General features: G+C 47.2%; 2 protein-coding genes across 3 annotated transcripts; one reads left to right on the top strand and one right to left on the bottom strand.

The window, feature by feature from the left end:
* Window positions 1–4,376: 4,376 nt before the first annotated feature.
* Window positions 4,377–14,987, bottom strand: LOC131205494 (cytotoxic granule associated RNA binding protein TIA1). Its single transcript, XM_058197611.1, has 8 exons — window positions 14,735–14,987; window positions 13,305–13,392; window positions 10,983–11,058; window positions 10,516–10,618; window positions 6,535–6,727; window positions 5,920–6,243; window positions 5,691–5,853; window positions 4,377–4,989 (listed from the first exon to the last, which is right to left on the bottom strand). The coding sequence occupies exons 1-8, from the start codon at window positions 14,985–14,987 to the stop codon at window positions 4,948–4,950; spliced, it is 1,242 nt and encodes a 413-aa protein (XP_058053594.1). The 3' UTR covers window positions 4,377–4,947.
* On the top strand, window positions 14,163–24,546 carry LOC131205493 (tubulin beta chain-like). Of its 2 annotated transcripts, XM_058197610.1 has the most exons (7): window positions 14,163–14,184; window positions 21,763–21,827; window positions 22,422–22,656; window positions 22,716–22,945; window positions 23,099–23,266; window positions 23,673–23,937; window positions 24,002–24,546. In XM_058197610.1, exons 2-7 carry the CDS (start codon window positions 21,771–21,773, stop codon window positions 24,391–24,393), a joined length of 1,347 nt encoding a protein of 448 aa, XP_058053593.1. In that variant the 5' UTR covers window positions 14,163–14,184; window positions 21,763–21,770; the 3' UTR covers window positions 24,394–24,546. The 2 variants fall into 2 exon arrangements, with proteins under 2 accessions (XP_058053593.1, XP_058053592.1); XM_058197609.1 differs by lacking the exon at window positions 14,163–14,184 and having other exon boundaries at window positions 21,561–21,827.
* The last annotated feature ends 250 nt before the right edge of the window (window positions 24,547–24,796 follow it).

The following is a 24,796-nucleotide window of genomic DNA, read 5'->3' as shown; positions in this document are numbered from 1 at the left end:
TTGCGTGCACCTTTACTATCGCTATCTATTTCAACGAAAAACAAACCGTAAAGAAAACGTCTCTTCGCGTTCGCTAGTATTCACATTCCTATCGGTCCCACCGCTGTGTGTTTATGTTTCACTCAATCTCGATAAACGATCTTGGTTTAAGTCTCTTTCGTCCCCCTGGGACCAGGGGTAGTAGTTTTAATTGGTTCTGTTCAAGTTCAATCAAACAATGCTACAATACACACTAAAAATAGATTCACTATCTTTGAGTACCACCGGGTTTGAGAAGTCGAGTTCCTCTCGTATGCGTGCATCTGTTCGCTTGTGTGTGTTGTTGTTGTTGGAGGCGTTGCTGTACGTTGCTTTATTTAAGTTAGTCTATATAAGTTATAGATATAATTTTCTGATTCCTAGCAAATATTCATCTTTTGTTTATGGTTTTGCTAATTCTTATCAAGCTCCTCTCTCCATCGCTCTTCCTCCCTTTCTCTCTCTTTTTTCACTCCCCTCCCCCCTCTTTCTCTCTCGCATACCGCATATGACTGTCACCCGTCATCACAACCCAAATGTGTTAAATTTTCGTTAAGTTTTCATGTAAACGTTGCTTTATATTTTGTTTTTTTTCACCATTTGTTTGCTGCATAAAATTAGTCAATTTCGGATTCTCTGGCATTGTGTGCGTGTTTTGCTTTAAAGTGTGTTTATATGATATATGTGAGGTGCTTGCGCGCCGAACTGTTGGGGGCCAGCAGCGGCAGAAACTAGTTACGAAACCAAACACAAAATAAAACCCTCCGATGAAACGCCCTTATTACCTTGGTTTTGTTGTGTTCATATTTCTGCTGCATGTTTTCGGTGTTGCCCTTATTAGTTTTGCTCGCTGATTTGCAACTCACCAATTGTCGCATTAAACGCTTCCAACGATTCCAATACCTATCTAACTTTCGCAGTACTCTAAAACGCTGTATGTTGATTTGAGAGTCCTAGTGTGATGCGCTCATCTCAATTAATTGAATATATCTAAACTTGCTTGTTGTTGTTGTTACTTGGTTGTTGTAGTTGCTCTTGATGTTAGTGTGTTTAGAGGTTAAGGAATTAGTATAGTTAAACTTCAATTCATTGTGGTTGACATGACCGTTAGAGTTAGAGTACTGGTTTGCCAGCAGCACTTCCGTTGCCAGATCTCTCGGTACCTCTCGTGGGGTCCATGAGTGTTTACTGTGCTTTCCGGCGTGTTGTTGTCACTGTTTTTTAGTTTTCTTGTCTTTAGTATAGAAAGAGTGTGCGTAAGTTTTTGTTTGTTAATTAATTTTTAGGTTCGATTTCTCTTTCTTGTTCTTGTTCTCTAAGTAGGGTTTTATCCATTGTGGTTCACTTCTTTTTGGCTGAAGGTAGATTTCCAAACTATACGCAATATATATGTTTATCTAAAACTAAAACCATCCTCCAAAAAGGCTACACACAACTGAAATCCAATCAAATACGATCAATAGTTGTAAATAAAGTAACAAACACCTTTTGTCAGGGACTCGTGTATATATGTAAATATATTATTTCAATATACGAGATATGAGAATCTCCTCTAATGTGTCTTAGGGATCTTGTCCAATAGTAAGAAGACTTGTTTGCTTTGCATTACTATTTTCTGTTTTGCTCTGCCGCATTCGCTTCTGCGTTTCTGCACGCTGCACGCTGCACTAATGGTCACGTTTTTTTTTAATTGCTAGAGTGTAGAAATTGGTTTCACCATCGGCATACATTCAAACCAACGCAAAAATTTTCCCCCAAATCATACTTTAATCACACCAGTCATCCGTTGTTGGATAAAGCAACGCCTAAGAACGGAACAACGTTTACATGTAAAGCATAAATGGTTTGGTTTTCGAAACGAAATACATTAAAATGATGTGCGTCTACAATGTACAAACATTTACTTAGCATCTCCTTTTCCGTGCTCTCCTGATCGTTGTGTGTACCGCGTTGTATCCTTTCTTGTATCCGCCAAGAATCCGGCCCGTTAATCCTAGAAGAGCTCCTAAGCTTCCAAATGATTCATTTCTCTACCTTCGTTCGTTCCAATGTTGTTTTATGATTAGGTTTTTACCATATTTTCTCCCTTCTTCCATGCACTGTTGTTGCCTGCTAATAATTGCTTCGTGGTTTTAAGTTCCTTCTGCCCTGTTCTACAGCTGCGCCGTCGGCAATTAGTTTGACTTCAATTTAATGCTTGAATGTTTTTTGTTTCATTTGTTTTTAATTTTATATAGCTTTTTACTTGTTTCCGGCTTTAAGGTTAGTCCCCCGTAGTTTTAACATTATTCACTAACTTTTTTTTTGTTGTTTATTTTAGTTCTGAGTAGCTAGGTTTTACTTCAATACGATTTATACTCGAGAAAATAGAACATTTCAAACAATCTCGCCCGGGTTTGCGTTAGTTTGTGAGAGGTTGTTTTTTCTTTTCTTTTTATTCTCTGGCGGGGGTTGCCCCCGGCCAGAATCATACTGCCGGCGGTTGATCTGTTTTCTATGCAATTCGGTAGCGGCCATCGACCATCGGCCTTTTCTATTTGATTCAAATATTCGCTAGCTGGCTTATCCATCTATTTTCTACTTTTCACCGTCATTGTGCTAGAGAGCTCAAAGGTTGTTGTTTTTTTTCAAGTAAACCGTTTCTTACTTTTGGTTGTTGCTGTTTTTGTTGCTGTTGTTGGTAAATTGTTCACAGTTAATTAAATATCTCCTATCTATTTTGTGTATATGTATAAGTGTATGTTTACTTCCAGGAGTCCCAAGCTGCTCCCATATATATAATATATTTTAATTTATATATATGTATATATATGTATTGTTTGCTTAAATCGTCAATATCATTTTATCATTCCATGTTTTTTTTAATAAACTTCATCTGTACTCTGCTCATGCTTTCTCCCATTCACCGGTCGTCGCCGCTGTCTGTGGATTTCCTTTTTTATGTTTACTTTTACTTTGTTGTGTTATAGTTTTCATCACAATGGTTTCTCAAATGAATATTTCCTTTTTTTCACTTCTTTATCTTCGTTTGTTCTATGCAATTTTGATTGTATTGACACTGTTGTTTTCTTCCATTATTTAAAAATATTTGGTCTAAACAAATTGTTTCCTTGTTCGTTCGTTTTCTCGTTCGTTTATAAAAAACATTGTATATTCGCAAAAACGGGTAAAATAATAAAAAATATATCATAGCAGTTTTGGAATTTTTAATACCGTTCCACATACTTTAATTTGTGTAGTTGTTTTGCTGTTGTTGGTTGTTGTAAACTGCCCATTCCATTGTTGGAACGGGCGTCTACTACTTGGATTGAAAAGTGGTACACAGAACGGAGGTGTGAAAGGAAATACAGCACGCAAGTGCACATTTGAGAGCGCACCATTGTCACCCACCGTTGAGAGTGGTGATACTTCAAAACATATGGGTTAATCATACGTCCATCACCAGACCCCGTGCTCTCGACAAACGCAAAACAACTTTGTGGCAATGACGGAATACAACAACGAACTGAAACCGCGGCAAACCACAAAAACCATCTCATCAGTTTGGCAAGAGATAACTGCAGTGACATTTGGCAATGAAAATTGCAGAACCAAAGAAAGTGACAACCTAAACACACATGGCGTACGTGCCCGTTGTTAGTGGAAAAGCAGCCTACGATTTGTAAGAAGAAGGTGACTTTGCATTGAGTGTAAGGATGTGTACGTGTTGCCCCAGGAGGCGAATCGCCGTTTTCACAAAACTTCTTCGCATGTGTATCAATCTCCCATAAGCTTCAGTCTTGCATGTACTTTTCTGTTCTTTCTATTTAGCGTGTCATGCTCTATTTGAATGAAATAGTCACCGAGTGTCCTCTTTCTTCTGGCAAAGAAACGGAGCAAAAGCAAATAACTAACCTATCGAAAGGCTGAACCTAAGCGAACTAACCAATTCGTTCGTGCGTTACACATTTCGTGTAATGTTTCATGTGTTTCTCGTTAAGTTAGTAGTTTTGTTGGACGAATCATTATTGTATTCACAAAGGTCTTTTCTTATCTGCCACGTCGCTCGCCATTTTCGGATGCTTTTGTTGTCCGCTACCTTGCAATGCTTTTTTGCCAAATTCGCTGATCGAGTTTTACTGTCTTCGGTCCCGTCACCCGCTTGTGGCCCACCAGGACAATTAATGTATCTTATATTGCTAAAGGAAGAGTTTTCGCGGTCCATGTTGACAACACTTCCCTCCTCTCTCTCTCTCTCTCTCTACAACGTCTGTCTGTTGGCTCTTAAAATCAGTATTGTGCCTCGATTTGTGCCTTTTCATCTTGCCTTATTTGCTTTCATATAATGATTACTATCTATCATGAAAAATACCAGAAGTAAAATTTAGTGTTCTCTATCTCGGGTCCTTTTGTTCATTTTGGAGCGTTGTGCTGAGCTTCACACACACACACATACATACACACACAACACAAGTGCCACAGTTATTGACGTTTAATTGGATTAGTGGTTTAGTGTTTCTTTCGAACAATGTTAGTCGAGCTCGAACATTGTTCGAATTCGGCTCACGGTTCCTTACTCCATTTCTCTTTTTACTTTTTTCTTTTGTTTATTTTTTTTATTTTTTCCTTAGTGTTTTTGTATGTTTTTTTGTGTTTTTCTTTTGCCCTTCCGCGAATATGTATGCCCATTTCGTGTGGATTTCAAATTCATTGTGGTAGTGCGCCACGCAACTGATTTGCACTTTTTTGGGAACTAGTTTGTACCACCCACCAAACCGCATATGCTTTGTGCATGTATAGTTTTTTATACGATTCCCATGCTACTCCTAATTGCCCCTCTCTCCACTCTGCGCCTCTGGTTATCGTGCGTTTGTTTAAAACTTTAAACGTTTCTTCTGCACTCTAATTACGCTGTGAAACACAGCCGCACAGTGATGGCCATCAGGGAAGCTACACTAGAAGACTAGGCGCTAACCATTCGTCTTCAGCTAACTGAAATGTAGGTAGGAGGAAAATAAAAGATTAAAACCCATCATTTGTGCGTTTTGATTACAGATTTGATATGCACGGTCTGTTGCTCTATCATCAGCATAACATTGTCTTCCTAAGAACTCGCCATACAGACGGCAGTGCTGTTCTAGACGTGGGGAGGCAACTGATAATAGTGAAATGTAATGCGTGAAAGGAACAAATAAACTACGCAAGGCTGGATGTTTTTCGGAGAAAGCAGAATGCGACAGCAACAACTAAAGCAAAGAGAAGCGGCTTCAAAACTACGGTTAATTACGACTCATTGCAGGTACAACTTAACACTGAAATGTTGTATTTATCAAAGTGGGAATAATGGTAACCCTAACATCATAACTGACTTAACATACGAAGCATTTGGGTTGTGATCAGGCGGCAGTCGGAAACGATAGAGCGAAACTAGAGGAACAAATAAAAAAAACTATACATAATCAGCAATACAATGGGAGTAGCAGTCTGCCTTCTGGACCCAACACACGTTGGACGAGCGCTGATATGCTGGCGAATTGTGCTCTGAAGAAGCTCTGAAGGATATGCATTTCGCGGGTTTAGATAGTTTTAGCGTAAGCTTCTGTGAGGTGCAACAAGCCCGGCTGCGGGAGTACGGTTTGCGGTTTTTAGTAAAGTGTGTACCATTGGGTCACTGCTAGTGGTTTGTTCTATACCTGAGGCGGGCTCACCTGAAACTGCTGCATCGGGTAGGCGACTACACCGGCCGTCTGAGGCAGCGCCCCGCCAACGCCTTGGGCCGTGATCTGCTGGGCGGCTGTCGGTAGCTGCGCTTGGGCCGGCACTGTTGGCCAGGCTCCAGGGATTTGCATGCCCATACTGAAAACCACCCACGTCCCGCGGTTGATTAGAGTTTTCGAGTTGCAAATCGCATCAAACACTCACCCCATGTAGCCCTGCTGGTAGCCAGCGAACTGACCGTAGGTATACCCTTGCATGCCCTGCAGGAACTGGCCTTGTAAAGGAGTTGCGGCCGGAGCTGGCGTTGCTGGGTATGCCGGTGCAGGCGGATACCAATACCCGGCAACCTGTTGTCCGTAAGCAGTGTTGAACGGAAACCCGGTTTGGCTGAGGGCTTGGCTGGCCAGGGTTGGGGCATTGTTCGGATCGCCACTTTCCTTGCCCCATGAGCATTTCACCGTTTGCGAGTTGATCTCGGAGTTGTGCACGGCGACAATGGCATGCGTAGCCGCTTCCTTCGTAGAGAACCTGCAAAAGTTCGACGGTGTCTTCGTTGTAATAAGAAACTAGATTCTCAAGTATTGGCAAACTATTTCCAAGGCGAACTAAGATCGATTTAGTGAGCTAAAAGTAAGTACACCGGTCCTTAAAAGTATGTCACCTTCTTCCTTTTCGCACTTAAAACAACATCAACACTCTCGAACAAGAACAACACAACAAACCAAGAACATCACCCTTTGTTCATGAAATAGTTCGTGGTTCGTGAATAGCTCTGTTATGTTCAGCTGTTACTTGTTCCACTTTTGGCTTGTTTCTTACCTTACGAATGCGTAGCCTTTGTCCTTAAACACGCGAATCTCTTGTATGGTTCCGAACGGGGAGAACGTCTTCTGCAGTATGTCTTCGTTCAAACCACCAGCCAGTGTGCCACCGATACCGCCGCAGTAGACGGTGCAATTCGTCGGGCTGCTCTGATTGTACACCTCATCAAAAGTAAGCGGCTTGGCGTTGACTGAAAAGTGGCACACCGGATGCGGATGGAAAAAACCAATGGGATAGGTACATTTTAGCGATTTGTTCGCCAGGCTCAGTGCCGATGCATTCAACTCGAAAGGGAAGGTGGTGTTCGATTTTGTTGTTGGTTGCTATCTGGTGCGTGTTTACATTCTCGCACTCACATGATTGCTAAGAAGTGTATGATTGGTTACATTTCGATTGCAGTAACGGTTGGAAAATATTGGAAAACAATCACACAGCATCCCTTGCCGCCAAATGCTAATGGTACGAAAATAATGGTAAAATACAGACAACATGTAGCACTAAGATGCTCCACAAGAAACCAGGATAGAAAAAAAAACAAATTGCGATAAAAAGTTAAGTCTGAACATAACACTTTGCGGTGCAAGTCGTTTTGTCAATGTGGGTTGGAATCGAGAAGAAAGAATTATGCAAGTGGAAGTTGAACTATTTCACTATTTCAGTTCACTTGTTTAACTCACAATCGAAACTACCAGAGCATATTAAATGCAAGGTAGGAATCATCAGCAAACGACCCGTGTGAAATGGAAAGCAAAAACCTCCACTAGAACCGAAATGACGAAAAACGTTCAACAAATAAGATCAATCTATACATCGCGGTGACATTTACAACGGACAATGCTACCCACACTACATGTTGAAGCTTAGGTGAAACTGAAAACAACATGTTATTCTGAAATAATGGAAACAAAAACCACATCGAAAGCCATACTACATATTCGCCGCGTGCCAACGCACGGCGTTGTATTATTTTAAATATAGCAATTGACGCAAGGAGTGATGTGTGCATGTGAGTTTTGATATGTAAATTGTTCAGAAATCAATCAGTAAGAGTAGATCGAACGATTACTTATATATATATGTATATAAATATATATGCAGATATGTAATATATATAAAACTATACATATGGAGTATTATAAAATTTCGAAGAAGTATAGTACTAATATATGATAAGCTTATATGTTAAGAAAGAAAATGGTAGAAAAATACTGTTAAAAACTAGGTCAGCTAAAACATCTCACCAATACATTCAGTACTTTATTTCAGATTTTTAATTGCATTTCTCATTTTAACATCTTTTGGCCACTATCGCTGTACTTGTTTCGTTTTAAAGCGAGTTTGACAGTTTTTGTTCAATTCATTTTCCAAAAGCATCATAGTCTAATAATTTATTGAGCCATTACTGAGGTCGTGTCTTGTTTTGCCGAGATAGAAGATAGTGGTACAGGAGGTACTAGCGCTTCAGGCTAAAGTAAAGATTATGACATCAAGCAGTGCGCCACAATGACGAACACGTTGTTTTGTTACCGTGGAATGTGGAAGAAAATCGGGTCGTTTCCGTCTAGACATTCGGTTCCGCACCGGCACACACCAATGTAGGAGGGGGTTGGCGATAAGCAACAAGCGAGGAGAACAGGCTTTTGGCACTCGCACCGAAACCCGCAATCCGGATGCGGAAGCACTATGAGAGGCACACCCGAAAGGACCCGAAAAAGCGCCACGTGTCGCCAACGGTGTACTGTGGCGCGCACAACAACACACGGAACGTACTCAGCAGCTAGTGGGGTAGGCTTCACACAGCTCTGGCAAACGGCAGCGTTTACAATCAGCATTGGCAGTGACGGTAATCAAAGACGCAACAGAAGCGATTGGTTCTTCCCAACCAAGCACACACCCGAACGGAAGTGAACAACGAATGAGAAACAGATATTATGCATTAGCGTGTTTCGCGCTTCCGGTCACTTGGGGTAGTCGATTCGAGCTCTGGGGGTGTGAAGCACAGTATATAGTGAAAATGCAGCTTTGTAAAACGCACGGACACATCATCTTGTAGACATTGTTGTTTGACTTGACTGGACACTGATCATGCATGCGAATCGAATAACAATCTACAAAGTACGTAATGGTAAAAAATACAACACTCATATATTTGTGGTATCGGTATTATTGAACTATTTAGAGTTATTGACGAGAAAAATAAGGAGGAATGTTTTACAGTATACATGGCTATACATCGCTCGGAATCAAACATATGTACAGTGGGCAAAACTGCCATGAGATTGTCCCCTTTGAAACTGTTGACACTGCAGTCTGCTATTGGTTTTTCGTGTCAGCGTGTGCGCGTGTGATGTTGGGTTGTGTGTGTGTGGGCATGAACCGTGTTGCCGGGTATGTCGGAGATATGAGGAGGCTTGTGGTGTGTGGAATAGCGAGGAGAGAGAAAGAAAGATAGAGAGAGATAGAAAGAGAGATAGAGGAAGAGAGAAGAGTGTAAAATTTAAGTTCTGATGGAAAATGATTGAATGCACATTGATCTTTTGAACTGATCAAAATATAGAACGCAAATTGAGGGATCCCTCTAAAGTGAGAGAGCGTTAAGGAACGGCGGACAGGGAAGCATAACTGAGGAACCGATCTCGCCGAAAAGCCCGGTAATGAGGTAATAATGAATCACATGATCTGTTCGGAGTAGAAACAAGGAGAAAAACGGTCGAAAGGTTACTTTATAGCATTCAAAACCAAATTTCAAACCGATAAATGGACTAAAAATAGAAAAAAGAATGGACGAAAGGGAAAAATATGTGTGTTTCAGAGGTCAGAGTTAAGAAAAGATCGAGTTGTAAACTAATGTGAAAAAAAGAGAGAGAGAGAGACAGACAGAGAGATAGAGAGAGATGGGAGAAATAGTTGTAATTGTAATTGATTTTATGCGGTACATGCACCGTGAACTTACATAAAGCATATTCTGGCCGCACGCAGGTTAAGAAGTCTACATTTTTTTTGTGAATGTTTGTGTTGGGTTCAATTTCAAGCTTAAAGCTCTACTGCAATAGGCGTGGGTTATACAGATAATTAAAGAATTAGTTTCTTCTTGAAGGACACTGGATACAAGGATTCATCATAGTTATTATCATCATTATCATCAACCGCATCATTATCGTGTCAGCTAGTGTGTTGTGTTGGAATGGATGGATGCTACCTCGGAGAGACTTATGGGGCACAGTTTGCTATGATCATGGCGCGGCTGTCGAAAAAGTCGCTGGATGAACCGAGAGAGCCACACCGCCGCTAGCTGGATCTGGCGTCGTAAACACGAGGTTCCTTAAACACGGCTCGTGCAATACTTTGCCAAAACCGAAACCGACAAAAACATTCCTCAGGACCCAAAACACAAGACCCGATCGAGAAAGCCGTCCGTCAATCGCCTATATTATTACACATTGATTGGGGGTTTTCCTCTAAACAGTTCTTCAAACAGTAGGCCTTTACGGTTATTTCATCATTCTTTCAAACGTTCCTAGCCCGATTCAATTGCTCCAAAGCTCCATTTTGCTCTTTGTGCTGCATCTGTCTTTCTTCCTACCGTTCACACGTTGACGCCGGTTTAATTTCATATTGGCCTCAATTTCTAAACGTTTACTCACTACCTCCACGAACTGAGCTCGCTGAGCGTTGCTAGGCTGCGCTATGACTGAAGATAGTAGATTTTGGTTTGTTTAGCGTTTGAACAGTATTTTTGTTGGTGATTGTTTTGGTGCCTGTTTTCGGCAAATGGTGTACCACACAGCAACTTGAGTGGCACCTGTGAGACTGTTCGTCTGCTTTGCCGCGATTTGGTGTGGTCGACAAAGTGGAAAATCAAGGAAAATCATAACTCCACAGAGGGTAGTAGGGGGGCTCTCTGCCGGGACCCGCATCTCTTACATACTAAAACGCAATTCTCAGTGGCCCCGAGTGAGGCGCTCGAGCGATACTTACTTTCGTTCTTGCTTGCCGGCGGTTTCCTAGTAGCCCAATTGGTTCGAATACTCCTCGAACCAAGCCATTGCCCATTCATGGCCGCAATTGCATTTTCCGCTTCCTAGAATTGTTAGTGGTAGTTTTGTTTTTTTAAACTATTGTGTTCCATCGTGTTGGCCAGAGTTGCACGTCAGTTTTCTTTTTTTAATAAACAATCTAAACCCTTTTCTTTTCTTTTGGGGGTTTTTAATCGAATTCCGCACGCGAGAACGGATTTTTTACTACACGATTTCTCGGAAGCTAATCAAATTATCCAGCAATGGTTGAACAACCGAACTACTATACGCTGGGTGCTCTTTGTCTTGTAAAAACTGGCCTCTCAACTCCTGTCTAAAGAGCGTCCCCTACGGATTCTACTGTCTTTATTGTTTTGGTTGTTGTTGGTTGGTTGGTGGTGGAATGGAAAAATGTGAAACATTACTTACCGTTTTCTTAACGAACGAAACAAATCCATATCCTTTCGATTTTAATGTTTGAGGATCCCTAACAACGCGACAATCGCTATAAAAAAGGGGGGTTAATTAGGCAAACAAATTAATACATTCCATCTCACTAGCAGCTCGAGGCTCGTGTTTGAGTAAAACAAAATGTGATGGTACAACAGTTTATAGGTGGTATTGACTCGAGTGGAAGAAAAATCACTTAGCATCAAGAAGGCGGCGCAACTTTTTTTTACGTTTCTAATACACATGATGGCAAACTTCCAAACATGTCACCACCGTTTGGGGCGGCGTAAGGGATAGTAGTAGTGCCAAGGAAATTAAGGGTTGCTGCGCTCAAATGCAGCATCATGTCATCCTATAAGTTTTCCGCCACCGTTTTCCGTTTCGGTCTAGTTTTCCCTAGCATCTGCCAAAAGCGGACTCACATCTCGTGAGACATGCCTACTTTTCTAACTCATTCCTCCGATGGTCGAACCTACTGCCCACTGCACGACACAAACTTTGGGTGTTCCAACCGCACACGAATTCGAGAGTCCCGAGAGAAAACGATCGAAAAAAGCCGTAAAGTTCGGTAGTCAAACAGACAGAGTTTGAATATTGGGGACACCCGCGTTGGCGGAAGGAAGCCTGTGCCAAGTAGGTAGAATCACCCCAAGAATCACCGAACCGTTCGGTGTGTTTGCTTGTGTGTGTCTGGTCTGAGACGACGTGCTGCTCCTGTGTTAAAGTGGTTCTGCCAATTATGGCGGTTTGCAGATCGAGCTCAACCATTTGCGCAGCACGAGCAGGTGCATATGCTTGTGTTTCAACAAACCCAGAACTATGGGGGGGCGGCGGCCTTACTCTGGCTTTGTGGAACAACAGGGCTATAGGCTAAGGGGGGCTGGCTGCTGGCTGACTGTTATGTTGGGAAGGAAACCAGAACTGGCGACACACTAACATCTGCGCTGCACTAAAAAAGGCTGCATAACAGGGGTAAGGAACTGCACGCAAAATGGACTAATAACTTCAGGAACAGAAAACAGTACCAAAACGATAAAACTCACATTCAAACATATTTTACATCAAAAACAAAACAACTGAACAACATACACAGAGAGTTAGTAGCACTAGTAGTAGTAGTAGTAGTTATGGCAAAAATATATGCTAGGGAACACACGTTCGAACGAAAATTTGTCCGAAAGTTAATTAATTTGGTTCGACTTGTGTTTGGCTATGAAAACTGCACACCACACATACACACACTCACACACTTCTAGAAGCAGTGCCCTCAACATAACGCCCACCCGCGGGGGCTGTCACGGGCAGCCCCGGCGGGGATGCCTAGTGCCCGGGCGGGGGCGGTGTGGGAGACTTGAACCATCGAACAGAGCACGTTGGGGGGATGAAGCTGATATATTATTTATATGATAGTATTTATAGAGTTCATATGTTTGTTTAAAAGTGTAAACAAACAAACAAGGATACAGTGAACGAAAACGCCTAATGCCTACTACGTATTGGTTTATATATGAGAGTATTTAGTATTATGTTATACGAAGCTAGAACATGGACATAGTAGATGGAAGAAGTAGTAAAGAAACGAACGAAGGAGCAGATGATTAAAACACAACGTGTACAACAACACAGCCCTCCCGAGCCGGGAAGAGTTGCAACTGTTGGGAGCGGGAGCGGGGGATTAGATAAAAGACTAATGAAGTTTAGAAGCGGAAAACAGTACACGGTACAATATTGGTAAGTAGTTATTATGTTAATGTAATATCGAAAGCGATACCAAAACTATGGGATTCATGTACAGTTAATGGGAGAGGCGTTTCTATTGGTTTGTGCGAGTAAACTAAAAACACTGGCAACAATATCACCATCATCATTACCACCATCCGCCGCTAACTACACCCGAGCATCCAAAATCCTGCCACACATACGCGCGCCCGCACGCAAGCACTCGTTGGCAGTGTTTACACAAACCGGGGGGCGCTTCTTGCGACACGCAAGGCTCAGTTCTTCCCTTGTTTTCACACAAACGAATGGAAAGGGAACTTTACACACCCAACTCCCCAGCGTCGAGTCGTGAGGAATCGACCCCGGGAAAAGCTCCGGAACCGAGCGCGAACGGAACGGAACGGAGCGGAAATAATACACAAAACGGGAAGGAAGAATTAAACGGAGGCCTAGCCTAACATTCACACTAAAAATATTATGGAGTTAAACAATGGGAGTGATTTTAATTGCTTGTACTCGCGCGCGCTCGGGTAAAGAGGCCATCATAGGCCGTTTCTGGGGCACTCCATATACTATACTTACGAGATGTCTCCGAACGGGGCGAAGGCTTCCTTCAGGGTTTGCGTTTCGATCTCCGGGCTCAGATCGCCGACGAATATGTGATAGTGCTCTGCAAACCATACCAGGGAAGATAGGATTAATTAACGTAATGACACCGAGCATAGTACTCGTTCTCTTTTTGTTTTGTTTTTTGATTGATATTCATCACACTCAGTTCATAGGTATTCCGTATTCAATGCGCGGCCCCCCACAGCAAGCTTTGATGTTCTGCGTTGTAAGCACTTTGTTTAATGAAAAGCCTCTGCTATTCGCCGAATACTGTACACCAATAAATGTTGGTGCGGCTGGTGCGAATTCTTCACATCAATTACGGCCGATGGCGAAGGCAGTGTAGGTGAAACACTTTTTGGTCGGATCCGAAAACAAAATATGTTCCTATTCGATGGCTAGGAATCTGAGCCACGATCTCTGTTGAGTGATCTGATCAAAACAAAACACTGTTGTTGTTGTGTTGCTGTCAACACTGCGATCAGAACCTGTTGCTGTCAAGCAAGAAAAATCGTTTATTCATCGTCACCTCTACTAATTTTACCCTGGCAAACCTAGCACACATCGCCATAGTTATTCACACTCTCTACTGAATTCCACCCCGTCGTATGATTGGGCAGTGACCGCATTAATATCCCGGCAAAGGATCCATAGACACGAACCGGTGACATTGATTACCAGTCCAGTGATCGCGGCCCCCGTATGAAGAATGGCTCGCTCGACCGCACAGAACATTGCGGGCAACACCTATCGGGCTCTCTCTCTCTCTCTCTCTCTGACCATTGGACACGCACGGACAGGAAACCGTGGTATACGAAAAGGGAAAAAAAGAAAACCAGAAAGCGGGAAAGCAGCAAAATGGTGGCAATAATAAAGTACTGCTGCTGCTACTGCTGCTAGCCCCCGGGGCCCACCCGTGTGGATCAGGGAAAAGGGGGCCCGAGAGAAGGCTCTCTGCTGCCGGACACGCCAACCAGACGAGACTCGGCGTCGTACATAGACGGAGGGGGGTTTATCGGTTGTAAATACTGCAATGCGTATCCCACACCGGAACCCACCGGGACACACACGACGCCCGGGAGGAGCCGGAATAGGATCGTAAATAAAATGTAAGTTTATTTACTGAAACATTAAACTCCTGCCTCACAGCACTCTATGCGCTTTTCAAACGGGCACGGACACATTCCGTTCCACCTTGCTCTGGTTCTCTCCCCCCTCGAGCACCCCCTTGGGGACTCCGCGGCCCGGCACCACACAACACGGCTTACACGCAAATCATGTCGGAATTGGGTAATGATGCTAAATGACAGCTTTCACACCCGTTTCCCGGGGCGCTGCCGAGGAATCTCTGGCCCGGTGAAAATTGATTACCATAGCAACAACAATGGCGGCCCTGTGCTTACCTTGCTTGATAGCGGACAGTTGTTGAAGTTGCTGCTGGTGCTGTTGTTGCTGTTGCTGCTGCTGTTGCTGCTGCTGCTGTTGCTGTTGTTGCTGCTGCAACTGATGCTGGGGAGTCGTTTGGGCTTGCGTGTGTGCTGGGTGGATGGCCAGAAGCTTCGCTTCCGGCGGCTTCTGGTGCGGTCCGACGGCGAGTTGCGGCGCACCGAGGGCCATCGTCGGGGCCGGCATCATCAGTGTCGACATGGCCAACATCGTGGTGGTGCCTGCTGGCTGTACGTATCGGTACCCCAGTACTGCAAACTTGCCGCTGATCGATTCCCTGAAATCAAACGGACGTCGCGCTGCGTCGGCACCGGCTTCTGCTTCCTGTTGGGGGTCCGCAAATATGGCGGCGCCTATCTCACGGTCCGTTGGCTGCGCTGCCTGCTTCGCTTTTGATGCGCAGGTTCACTGAGTAAGTGGTGTGTAAAGTTGGGATACAAAAAACCGCTACGCCGGTCCTCTTCCGTACGCAAAAAACGGTGCTGGTCCTCTGGGTGATTCTGTTTCTGTCGGCTCCTTCACGACACCTCACAGCGTGGCGGCACGAAACGATAGCTGGAAGATCGTCGACTGCTTTTCCGTCCGACCAACTTCCGTCTTCGATGATGTATACGGTTTGCGGATGTATATATATATGTATACGCACACGTATGTATTGGGATATTGATACTTGGTTAATGGCATACGTATATGACCATGGTGTGTCCTTATGTTAAATGTACGGGGTGCTCGAATGTTCAGTTCCTTTGGCCCCGGCGCGCGTTCGGGTTAGTGTCCGTTCGGTTTATTTTGATTTGCTTTGCGCGAAGGACGTACGTTAGCGGAAGAGAGCTTATCGGTGCCACACATCGCCGCCCGCGTCGTTCCTGGCGCCTGGCGTTGCGCTTTTCTTTGTTTGATGCCTCTCCTTAGCTGGATCGGTCCGCGCGATGAACGCTGGGAACAGGACGCACTAACACATATACACACACACGAAACTAAACCAAAAGCTCTCTAAGTGCACACACACCCACACACGAATCCGCTTGAACTTTCCTCAGTGGTCACTGCGACGGGGCTGCGACGGTAGAGCGAAAGAGAGGGAAAAGCACAAGAAGCACAAAAAGATAAGTCGACCGTTTCACGTAGTAGGCCTGCGCGGCAGTGAGATAGAGTGAAACGGAGCACCCCGAGTGAGAGAGAGAGAGACGGATGGACCAGCATGATAGAAAAGGATAACAAAAAAGAATGGCACTACAGAGAGAGAGCGCATTGCTGGTATTGCAAAATACTGTCTCCTTCCCGCTCATGCTGTATCCTTGTCCGGCACACATACAGTCGCAGGGTGGTTTGCCTCCAGGGGGAGCCGCGTTTTTGGCGAGCCTCCCTTGAGTGGCCAGGTATCGCGTGATTGTGGCGCATAGCGAACGGGCGTAGTGGTGGGGCCCCGCTCCCACTGGTGATGGTGGGCATAAAAGAGTGGTCAGTTATTATTCCCACCCGGACCCGGCGCGAGAAGGTGGTGGTGGTGGTGTACACAGCATACATCAGCATAAATTAAAATTCGGAAGAAAAAAACATTAAACCCCTCCCTCCCGTTCACTGCGCAACTGAACCCCGGACCCGATCCTTCTTTGAAGCGAAAGGGTGGTGGGGGCACTGTCGAAAAAGGAATCGATGCTGGGGGTGCTTGGGGAGGGGGGCAGAGAATCAATTTTTCCACCGGACGGAGGCTCGGCACAATATTCGAGAAACCGCGACCGCGACACACAACGCACAACTTTTGGGGCGCACGCACACACCCGCACACACAATGCCGCATTTTCCTGCGGGTTTTTGGGGACCGGGACCGCACGCACACGCGTAGAGTCTCAATATTTGCGGTCCTCCTTTTGCCACTCGGGTAGCAGCGCAGCTCTTTGTCCTGGTGGCCAGCTCCTCCGCCTCCCGCCACGGAACGGAAAACATTCGCAAACACTCGTGCTCCTTGTTTATCGGGTGGCGAGGATCGTTTCTTCCTCGACGCGATGTGTCGCCTACGCAGGTTGGCCTGTGCCTTTGGGTGTGTGCCTAGGTACAGAAAAGTTCACCATTCACCCGGTCCCGGTTCCGGTTCCTGGTGCTCTAGTGTGTGGAACGCAGGAACACGGAGAGCGCATTCCGCTGCATTGTGAGTGGCGTTGGAACTTACACAGGAACTATACCATAATAGAGTAGCCAAAAGCACACACCAAGTGGGGAGGATTCCTAACTAAACCGTACTAACCGTAGGACAAGCTCTAACTGACGCGCTCGTGGCGAGCCTCAGCAGACAAAAGGCACGAGCTCGGGCGCGAGAGTTTCGTGTTCGTGGGAGAAATGCGGTCCCCGGCCACCCGAGGGCCGTGTGCGAATATATGCGCGATATCCGCCCGCCATACCAGCAGCAGGATATTATCGCTTCCGAGCGTTGCGCATGCGGCCTTCGTCCAGTGTGTGTGACTGTGTCCTGTGCTTTCCGCGACTCGGCTTTCGGGTCGACTCGCGTGGAAATTCATTCACTCGGCGCGTTGGTGTGCGTTGCACCAACAGTGCGGTGGGCTGGCTGTGTGTTATTGATTGTGTCTACTCCGCAGCCGGACCGACCGGCGACGGCGCGCCGAACGAGGACGACGACGACGATGGTGGCCACCCATCGGCACTGGTTCCTGCCGAATGAAATTCCGCCGCTATCGAGAGCAACACATGCAGCGGCAGGACACGCACACAAACACCACTCAGCCAGCCAGCGAGCCAGCCAGAACCGTGTTCCGGCGCCCGAGACCCACGATAGCAACCGCGGGAGACAAAGGAAACCAAGCCGTGCTGCTTTGCCGTCGCGTTTTTATCGGCCCGCCACGGTCGGCTGTTGTTGTTGTTGGCATCCGGAGTCCCGGAACCTCGCGGTATGCCTAGCTCCCCCCACCTTCTCGCCAGAAAGCCCCCCCTTCATATATGTATGTCCCTCGTGAATGTTTGGGCGAAAAATTTATAAATTATTCCTCAACCGTCATTTCTTCGCAGATTTCCGAGCGCACAAGCGCAGGCAGCGAGAGATCAAAGCAACCCCTGCCAAACCACCCCAGCCCCCCAAGGGGGGGAAAGGGGACTATGACGACGGGTGGTGTCGACGAGAGCCTGCTTGGTCCGTGCATTTCCTTGGGCCCGACGATCTGGGGCGGGCACAGCCAAATGTTATTTGCAAACAGAGCACACAGCACGCTTCCCCGCCCATCCAAACCGACGCCACCCGGGTTCCCGCCCGAGGGCCGTGCTTCCTGTGTGCGCGCCCGCATGTGTGCGTACGCGCGCGCGCTCGTGTCGTGTTTATATGTTTTCGTTTAATTTGATCCGCAGCCAACCGCCGCCGCCGCCGCCGTGGCCGTGGCGGATGGTGGTGGTGGAGCGCAACGTGGCCCAAGGATAGCGCTTTTCTTGCGACGCCGGAAAAACCGATCCGCGGGACCCGCCGAACAGGTAAGCTTCCTTACGGCACACGGCTCAGCTGCATGTTTTTCAGTTCACAGGATCCGCTGGGAATGGTCAATTTATTGGCGGCTTTCAGAGAGATTTCCGTACTGACCACAGGAGTTTTTGGGGGATTGTTTCGAAAGTGTGTGGAGCAGCGACGAATGTTCTTCGGCCGCAACTACGAAAGCTTAACGGCTCCGAAAAGGAGCCGCCTCTTGTCTAGCGTCTAGCTGTGCTGTTGGCATTCCCATTTTCACCACACTCTGGCCTCTCTCTGGCTGGTGACAACCTCTGCCCGATGTTGCTCGTGTGTGTGTGCCGTTGTATTTGTGTGGCCGTCTTCCCGGGCCCAATTCTACCGCGGAGGCCACACAGAGAAGTTTGCAATTTGAGCGTGGCCTAATTCTACCGGAATGCAGCAGCAGCACCCGTCGCAGAGCGTGGTGAAAAAAAGTGACGCAGTTTTCGGCACTTTACTCTCGACCCGTCTTTAAAGAGGGTCCGGCGGCGGCGGCGGCGGCGGCGGAAGCGTGTATGTTCTGGTGCGCCCGGGGCGGGACAACCTGCGGGCGCGCGGGGGAATTTTAAACACCTCGGTACCTCGGGGCCGGTAGCGACGACGGACGTGGAGCAAAAAACGGCACGAATTTTAACCTCCACATTCTGCCGGGCATGGGTCTCAGGCGAAAACTTGGCACTCCTCGGAGCACGACCCATCCGGGCCGGGGCAGCAAAAATCCCCGCCTTTTGCATGGAGGCGCATGGAAGCGAACGGAAACTTTGATGGGGCTGTAAAAACAAGAAATTATCTATATATGTGTCTACGAAGGGGGCGGCTACCTCCTATCTTCGCCGCCCAAACGTGTCCCATGTCCTTCGGTTCGCCACTGGGCCGCGTTCATTCTAGGAGTCTCCACCGAGCGAGAACAGAGGCATGCCGGGCGGACATTAAGTGACTCTAGCGTCATTATAAAACATCCAACAAGCTATTTGAATTAAATTAATGTTTTCATGTACTGCTGGCAGCCAGAGGATTATGAAAGCGTCCCAAACGACTGTACCCAAGGCTGCCCAACCCGACAGGGCCCGGGCGCAGGCTGGCTGCCAGTAGCGAGGTTGACCACTGCCTCCCTGGGCCGGGCTGGCAACTGTAGCACACCCGCCACCCAACGCTATGGCCGGGCTACATGGCCGTGAGCCATACGAGCCACATCAGCCAGCGCTGTACCAGCCAATGAATTTATTATTTATATTTTAATTTCCAACAAGGGCGTATCTATTTCGCAGCGCGAAGTGCGCTCTATTAGCTTTTAAAGTCTATTCCGACGAAAACACAATTTCGTCCCACTCACTTTCTCCCTGTCTCGCTCTCTGTCTCCTATGTACTATTGTTTCGTCTTGCTGGGTGGGATTTTCATTCCGCAAAACTCATCGCAGTTCTCCGTCCTTCTCTTTCGCTTTCCTTCTCTCTATCTGTTGTATTTTTTGGCCGAAAGTATGCCAATGTGTTCCCGGGTGGTGGTGGTGGTGGTGGTGGTGGTATCATCAAAAGCATTCGCTTCTGAAGAGGCGAAAGCGTTCGAGTTTGACGCTCCATGTTGACTTAAAAACCCACCGCCAAACGCAGGCAGCGCAGATTCGATTTACAAACACTGCTGTAATGGTTCCCCAGGTTCGGTCTGCTGCTGTGTGTGCTTAAGCAACAAGTTAACCAACGTACCAACGTTACCTTCCCCGAAGCACCTGGTCCTGGCGGTTAGAGGGAGCCCGGGCGGGGGGGCTCCGAGGGCTGCCGCACGCTTGGCAACGCCGGAACGCACGCTTGGCCCACCCACGTGGCAACGCCGGATTTTGGGCGAAGAAAATTGAAAATAGCGACCCATGTGGCCCCTGAAACCCGAAATGCCTGCCGAACTGCGTGGTTGATTTCGAATGCGAAGTGGCTTTCAAAATTTTCCACCAAACACCCGCATAGAACCGTGTGCGTGCGTGTGTGTGTTCAGTTGGTTCCTTTTTGCGCCCTGCGCTCTGTTTTGCTTGGGACTATTATTCCAAAAAAACGGCTGAACAGTTAAATTATTCGAATCATTCCGGGCAGCAGCCGTGTACAGCGAGCTACGGCGAGGAGGCACGGTGCTGCGCATGTGCTCGCTCGGTCCCCGTTCTTTGTTAGAACCGTGGCGCGGGGTTGGCTCTCGCGCTTATGTTCGCTACATTAAAGGGCCCCATCGCTTGCGGCTCCGTCGCTTTTTGCTACTGCGGTGGGCTGCGGTGTTGCTGCTCTTTGTATTCTAAGACGGTTCTAGTTCGTACGGTGGGAAACCCGTTTCCAGGAAACGACGGAGGCTCGCGGCGAAGCTACGGCCGGGCGCTTTAGCCATTAGGTTGGGATAGAAAATCATGAAAAAATTAAGTATGGCTTAAGCCTACAGAAACACGCACCACGTATCGGTTGGGGCTACACACTGCTAGAGCAAATGTTGACACGCACAAAGTTTGCCCCAGCACCGATGGAGGCGCCCAATCCCTAGTAGAAGCTTCGAAAGGGCCAGCGAGCTGGCAAAGATTTTGGCCGTTTGCATACACTCAGCGGGCCAGCATGAATCTTGGCGTGATCTGTTCCAACGGCATCGCTGCGAGAACAGCCTGCCCCAATTGCCGTGTATCCACGAAATCAGCCTCCTTTTTGATGCTCGAGTTCGGTTCGTAGCACCGAAAAAAAACACACGATTCTATTTACGAACTTATAGAATCTCTGTACACGAAATTCCATAGCTCAGCTTAGTGCATCACTTTTCACGCGAAGCGAACGAACGGAAACGGAGGCACCCTGTGCGCGTACAGCGAAGACACCACTTAGCGAGGACACCGGCTCTGGCGCGGAAATATTTCATCGAAGAGAGTGATGTTGAAAAAAACCCCACGGTGTGACGTCATCGCTGGCTTGCGCTGAAGATCCCGCACGGCAAAACCGAGTGATCTGATCTCTTTTATGGTGCAATTCCATTGCATTCGGGCACAGTTTCGATGGCGCCGACTATCTGAAACGGTACGCTTGGATGGCCACCGGCAAGTGCGCCAGTGTGGAAGAGAAATGAGTGATGGGGCGGGTCAAATTACACCACGTGTTAATGTTGAAACTAAACACCATTATCTGACTGCGAGCGCATAGAACGGTAAATTGAAGCACTGGCCTACTGGTATGCGTACTATCTAACCGAGCGAGCATCGCATCGGTGTGTCACCGTTGCCGAAGTGGCGCGCATCCGGCCTTGTACTTGGACCGCGCGAGAGTTACGCTCAGTAGCGAACGAACCGCGAAACCGCGCGAGTCTACTAGTATCCCGCGCACCACAGCGGACTCATTGGCACTCTCAATTTCGTGTGCCCATTACCTCTCTGTAAACCGTGCCGCCGGTCGGACTCGCCGAGAGCCGCATAGAAAGTGCGCTTCAAAATTGGATTAACCCCGTGAGTGAGCATCCGCAAGAGGCCCGCCGTTAGAACGCTCCACCGCCATCCATCATGAGGGAAATTGTGCATCTTCAGGCTGGCCAGTGTGGCAACCAAATCGGATCTAAGGTACGTCGCCATCGCCAGAAACCAACGATCGGTTTCCACGTATGCTATACGGTGAGCGTGCCTGTATCAGCGACTTTCGATCGCACTTCTGTCGTCATGGTTGACCGAACATGGTTATGTAAGTTGATAAGATAAACGAAAAAGAAAGACAACAGTGATATTTCTCCACACATCACTGTCCAGTGCCAGTGCCAGGCGACAAGTTGGTGAGTTGGCTAGGAACAGGGAAACTTATCGTTTGATAAGAACGTTTTTTTTCTCGTTCAGATACACCGACCCTCTTTTCCGTTCTAAATACATGCCGATATTTATAGAAACCCTACCACGTTGGGCGCGTTGTGAGCAATGGGTGGGACACTCAACAGGGTCCCCGTCTGTTCTAAATCGGCATGTGGGTCGCTCTCTTCTTGACTTTTCCGCCGCGTCGGTGGTTTGATTGAACGAATCAGACGAACGCATGATCGCTTAGCTGGGAAAACATAAATGCGATAAGAGCGGTACATGATTCATACGGCCCGACAATAGATGATTCATGCACGGGTTCTAGCTTTAGGTGGCAATTTGTCATTTTCGGTTGCTTCAATCACTTCACAGTTCTGGGAGATCATCTCCGACGAGCACGGCATCGATCCGACCGGACACTACCATGGCGATACGGACCTACAGCTCGAACGTATCGACGTGTATTACACCGAAGTCAATGGCAATAAGTACGTACCGCGTGCGGTGCTGGTTGATCTGGAGCCGGGCACCATGGACTCTGTCCGACAGTCACCTTATGGAGCCCTGTTCCGACCGGACAACTTCGTTTACGCGCAGTCTGGAGCTGGTAAGTTGAAACGCGAGCAACTTGGTCACGACCGACTAACGGTACCTATCAACGCACAGGAAACAACTGGGCCAAGGGTCACTACACTGAGGGCGCTGAGCTCGTTGACTCAGTTTTGGATGTAATACGAAAGGAAACGGAGAACTGTGACTGTCTGCAGGGCTTCCAGCTGGCACACTCTCTCGGCGGTGGTACCGGTTCCGGTATGGGTACGCTGCTTATATCGAAAATCCGGGAGGAGTATCCTGATCGCATCATGAACACGTTTTCCGTGGTTCCGTCCCCAAAGGTGGGTGTAAAGGGGCGTGCTAGCCGAAGGGCGGCAGGATGGAAATGTTCTCCTTTACTTGTAGCTCCGGACGACACTGTTGAAGCGCGTCCACATCCTTCTGATGGTTGTTGTTTTTCCGACATATTTATCTTCCATCTGGCTTCCCCCTAGGTGTCTGATACCGTAGTAGAGCCGTACAATGCGACGCTCTCCATTCACCAGTTGGTCGAAAACACCGACGATACTTTCTGTATTGACAATGAAGCTCTTTACGACATCTGCTTCCGCACGCTGAAGCTTACCTCTCCCACATATGGGGACCTAAATCATTTAGTATCTGTAAGTACAGCAGCGCTTTGACCGTCTTCCCTTCCTCCCGTTCCCCGTTCGTAGGTGTCGGACGTAGTTTTGGAGCCATACAACGCTACTTTATCGATACACCAGCTAATCGAAGCGTCCGATCAAACGAACTGTATAGATAACGAAGCATTGTATGACATCTGCTTTAGAACGCTTAGGATTTTTAATCCCACCTATCCCGACCTGAATCACCTGATCGCCGTAAGTAACATGGTTCTGCTGCAACACCTGGCCGGGGTGGTCTGCCAACGAATCTACCCTAACCGTCCACACTCTCCCGACTAACGGTTTTAACCTTTGTAGTGTGGTATCGCTGCAGGATCAGCCATTCCGTGTAGTCCCTAACTCGTTAGCATTTTCTTCTTCCCCACCATCTGGCGCACAGGTAACGATGTCCGGCGTAACGACGTGCCTGCGATTTCCGGGACAGCTCAACGCGGATCTTCGCAAATTGGCCGTCAACATGGTGCCGTTCCCTCGGCTACACTTCTTCATGCCAGGCTTTGCACCGCTGACCGCCAAGGGCTCCCAGCAGTACCGTGCGCTAACGGTACCGGAACTGACGACGCAAATGTTTGATGCCAAAAACATGATGACGGCGTGCGATCCTCGCCACGGTCGCTACCTAACTTGTGCAGCGATTTTCCGAGGTGCGTTTAGCTCTTTTCCGACACACGTGGCCCCAGTGGTTAACGATTAGTCCATTCGATACAGGTGCGATGTCGATGAAGGAGGTTGACCAGCAGATGTTCAATATCCAGAGCAAGTACAGTGGGTACTTCGTTGAGTGGATCCCAAACAATGTGAAGGTGGCCGTGTGCGATATTGCACCCCGGGGTCTCAAGATGTCTGCCACGTTCATTGGCAACACGACCGCGATACAGGAAATTTTCAAACGCATTTCGGAACAGTTCACGGCCATGTTCAGACGGAAGGCGTTCCTTCACTGGTACACCGGCGAGGGTATGGACGAGATGGAGTTCACCGAGGCAGAATCGAACATGAACGATCTGATCTCGGAGTACCAACAGTATCAGGACGCAGCGGTGGAGGAGTACGACGAGATGGAAGAAATCCCCGAAGAGGAGCAGCCACAGCCGGAGTAACCTAACCGCTGCGGGTCCAATGGTGGGTTTTGGACAACAAAGGTGCCACGATGCAAAGCTGCTATCAATTAACGATTCTTCGTCGTGGATTTCGTATCCATGCTTCAGAACTATACGTAACATGCCTTGCACAATAAAGTGTTTATGAACGGAGCATGCTTTTAAAGTTGAACACATTAAACGAAGACTCGAACGACGATACGAGAAGATTACGATAACGTATGTGAGCCTACATCCCCTTTTATAACTGCGACTGTCTGCAGAGCCTTGGTGTGGATCTGTATGTCTTATCATGCGGGATGACAAAAATATCCTGAGAGATAAATCGAACGTACTGATATCGTCGGAATTAGTAAAAGTGCATAAACGCGATAAAACTAATCCCATCGAGCTTAGGGGTGGT

This window comes from Anopheles bellator, chromosome 1 (assembly GCF_943735745.2).
Source record: "Anopheles bellator chromosome 1, idAnoBellAS_SP24_06.2, whole genome shotgun sequence".
In the NCBI taxonomy this organism is placed as follows: domain Eukaryota; kingdom Metazoa; phylum Arthropoda; class Insecta; order Diptera; family Culicidae; genus Anopheles; species Anopheles bellator.
This window is presented reverse-complemented; position numbering and strand designations above follow the sequence as displayed.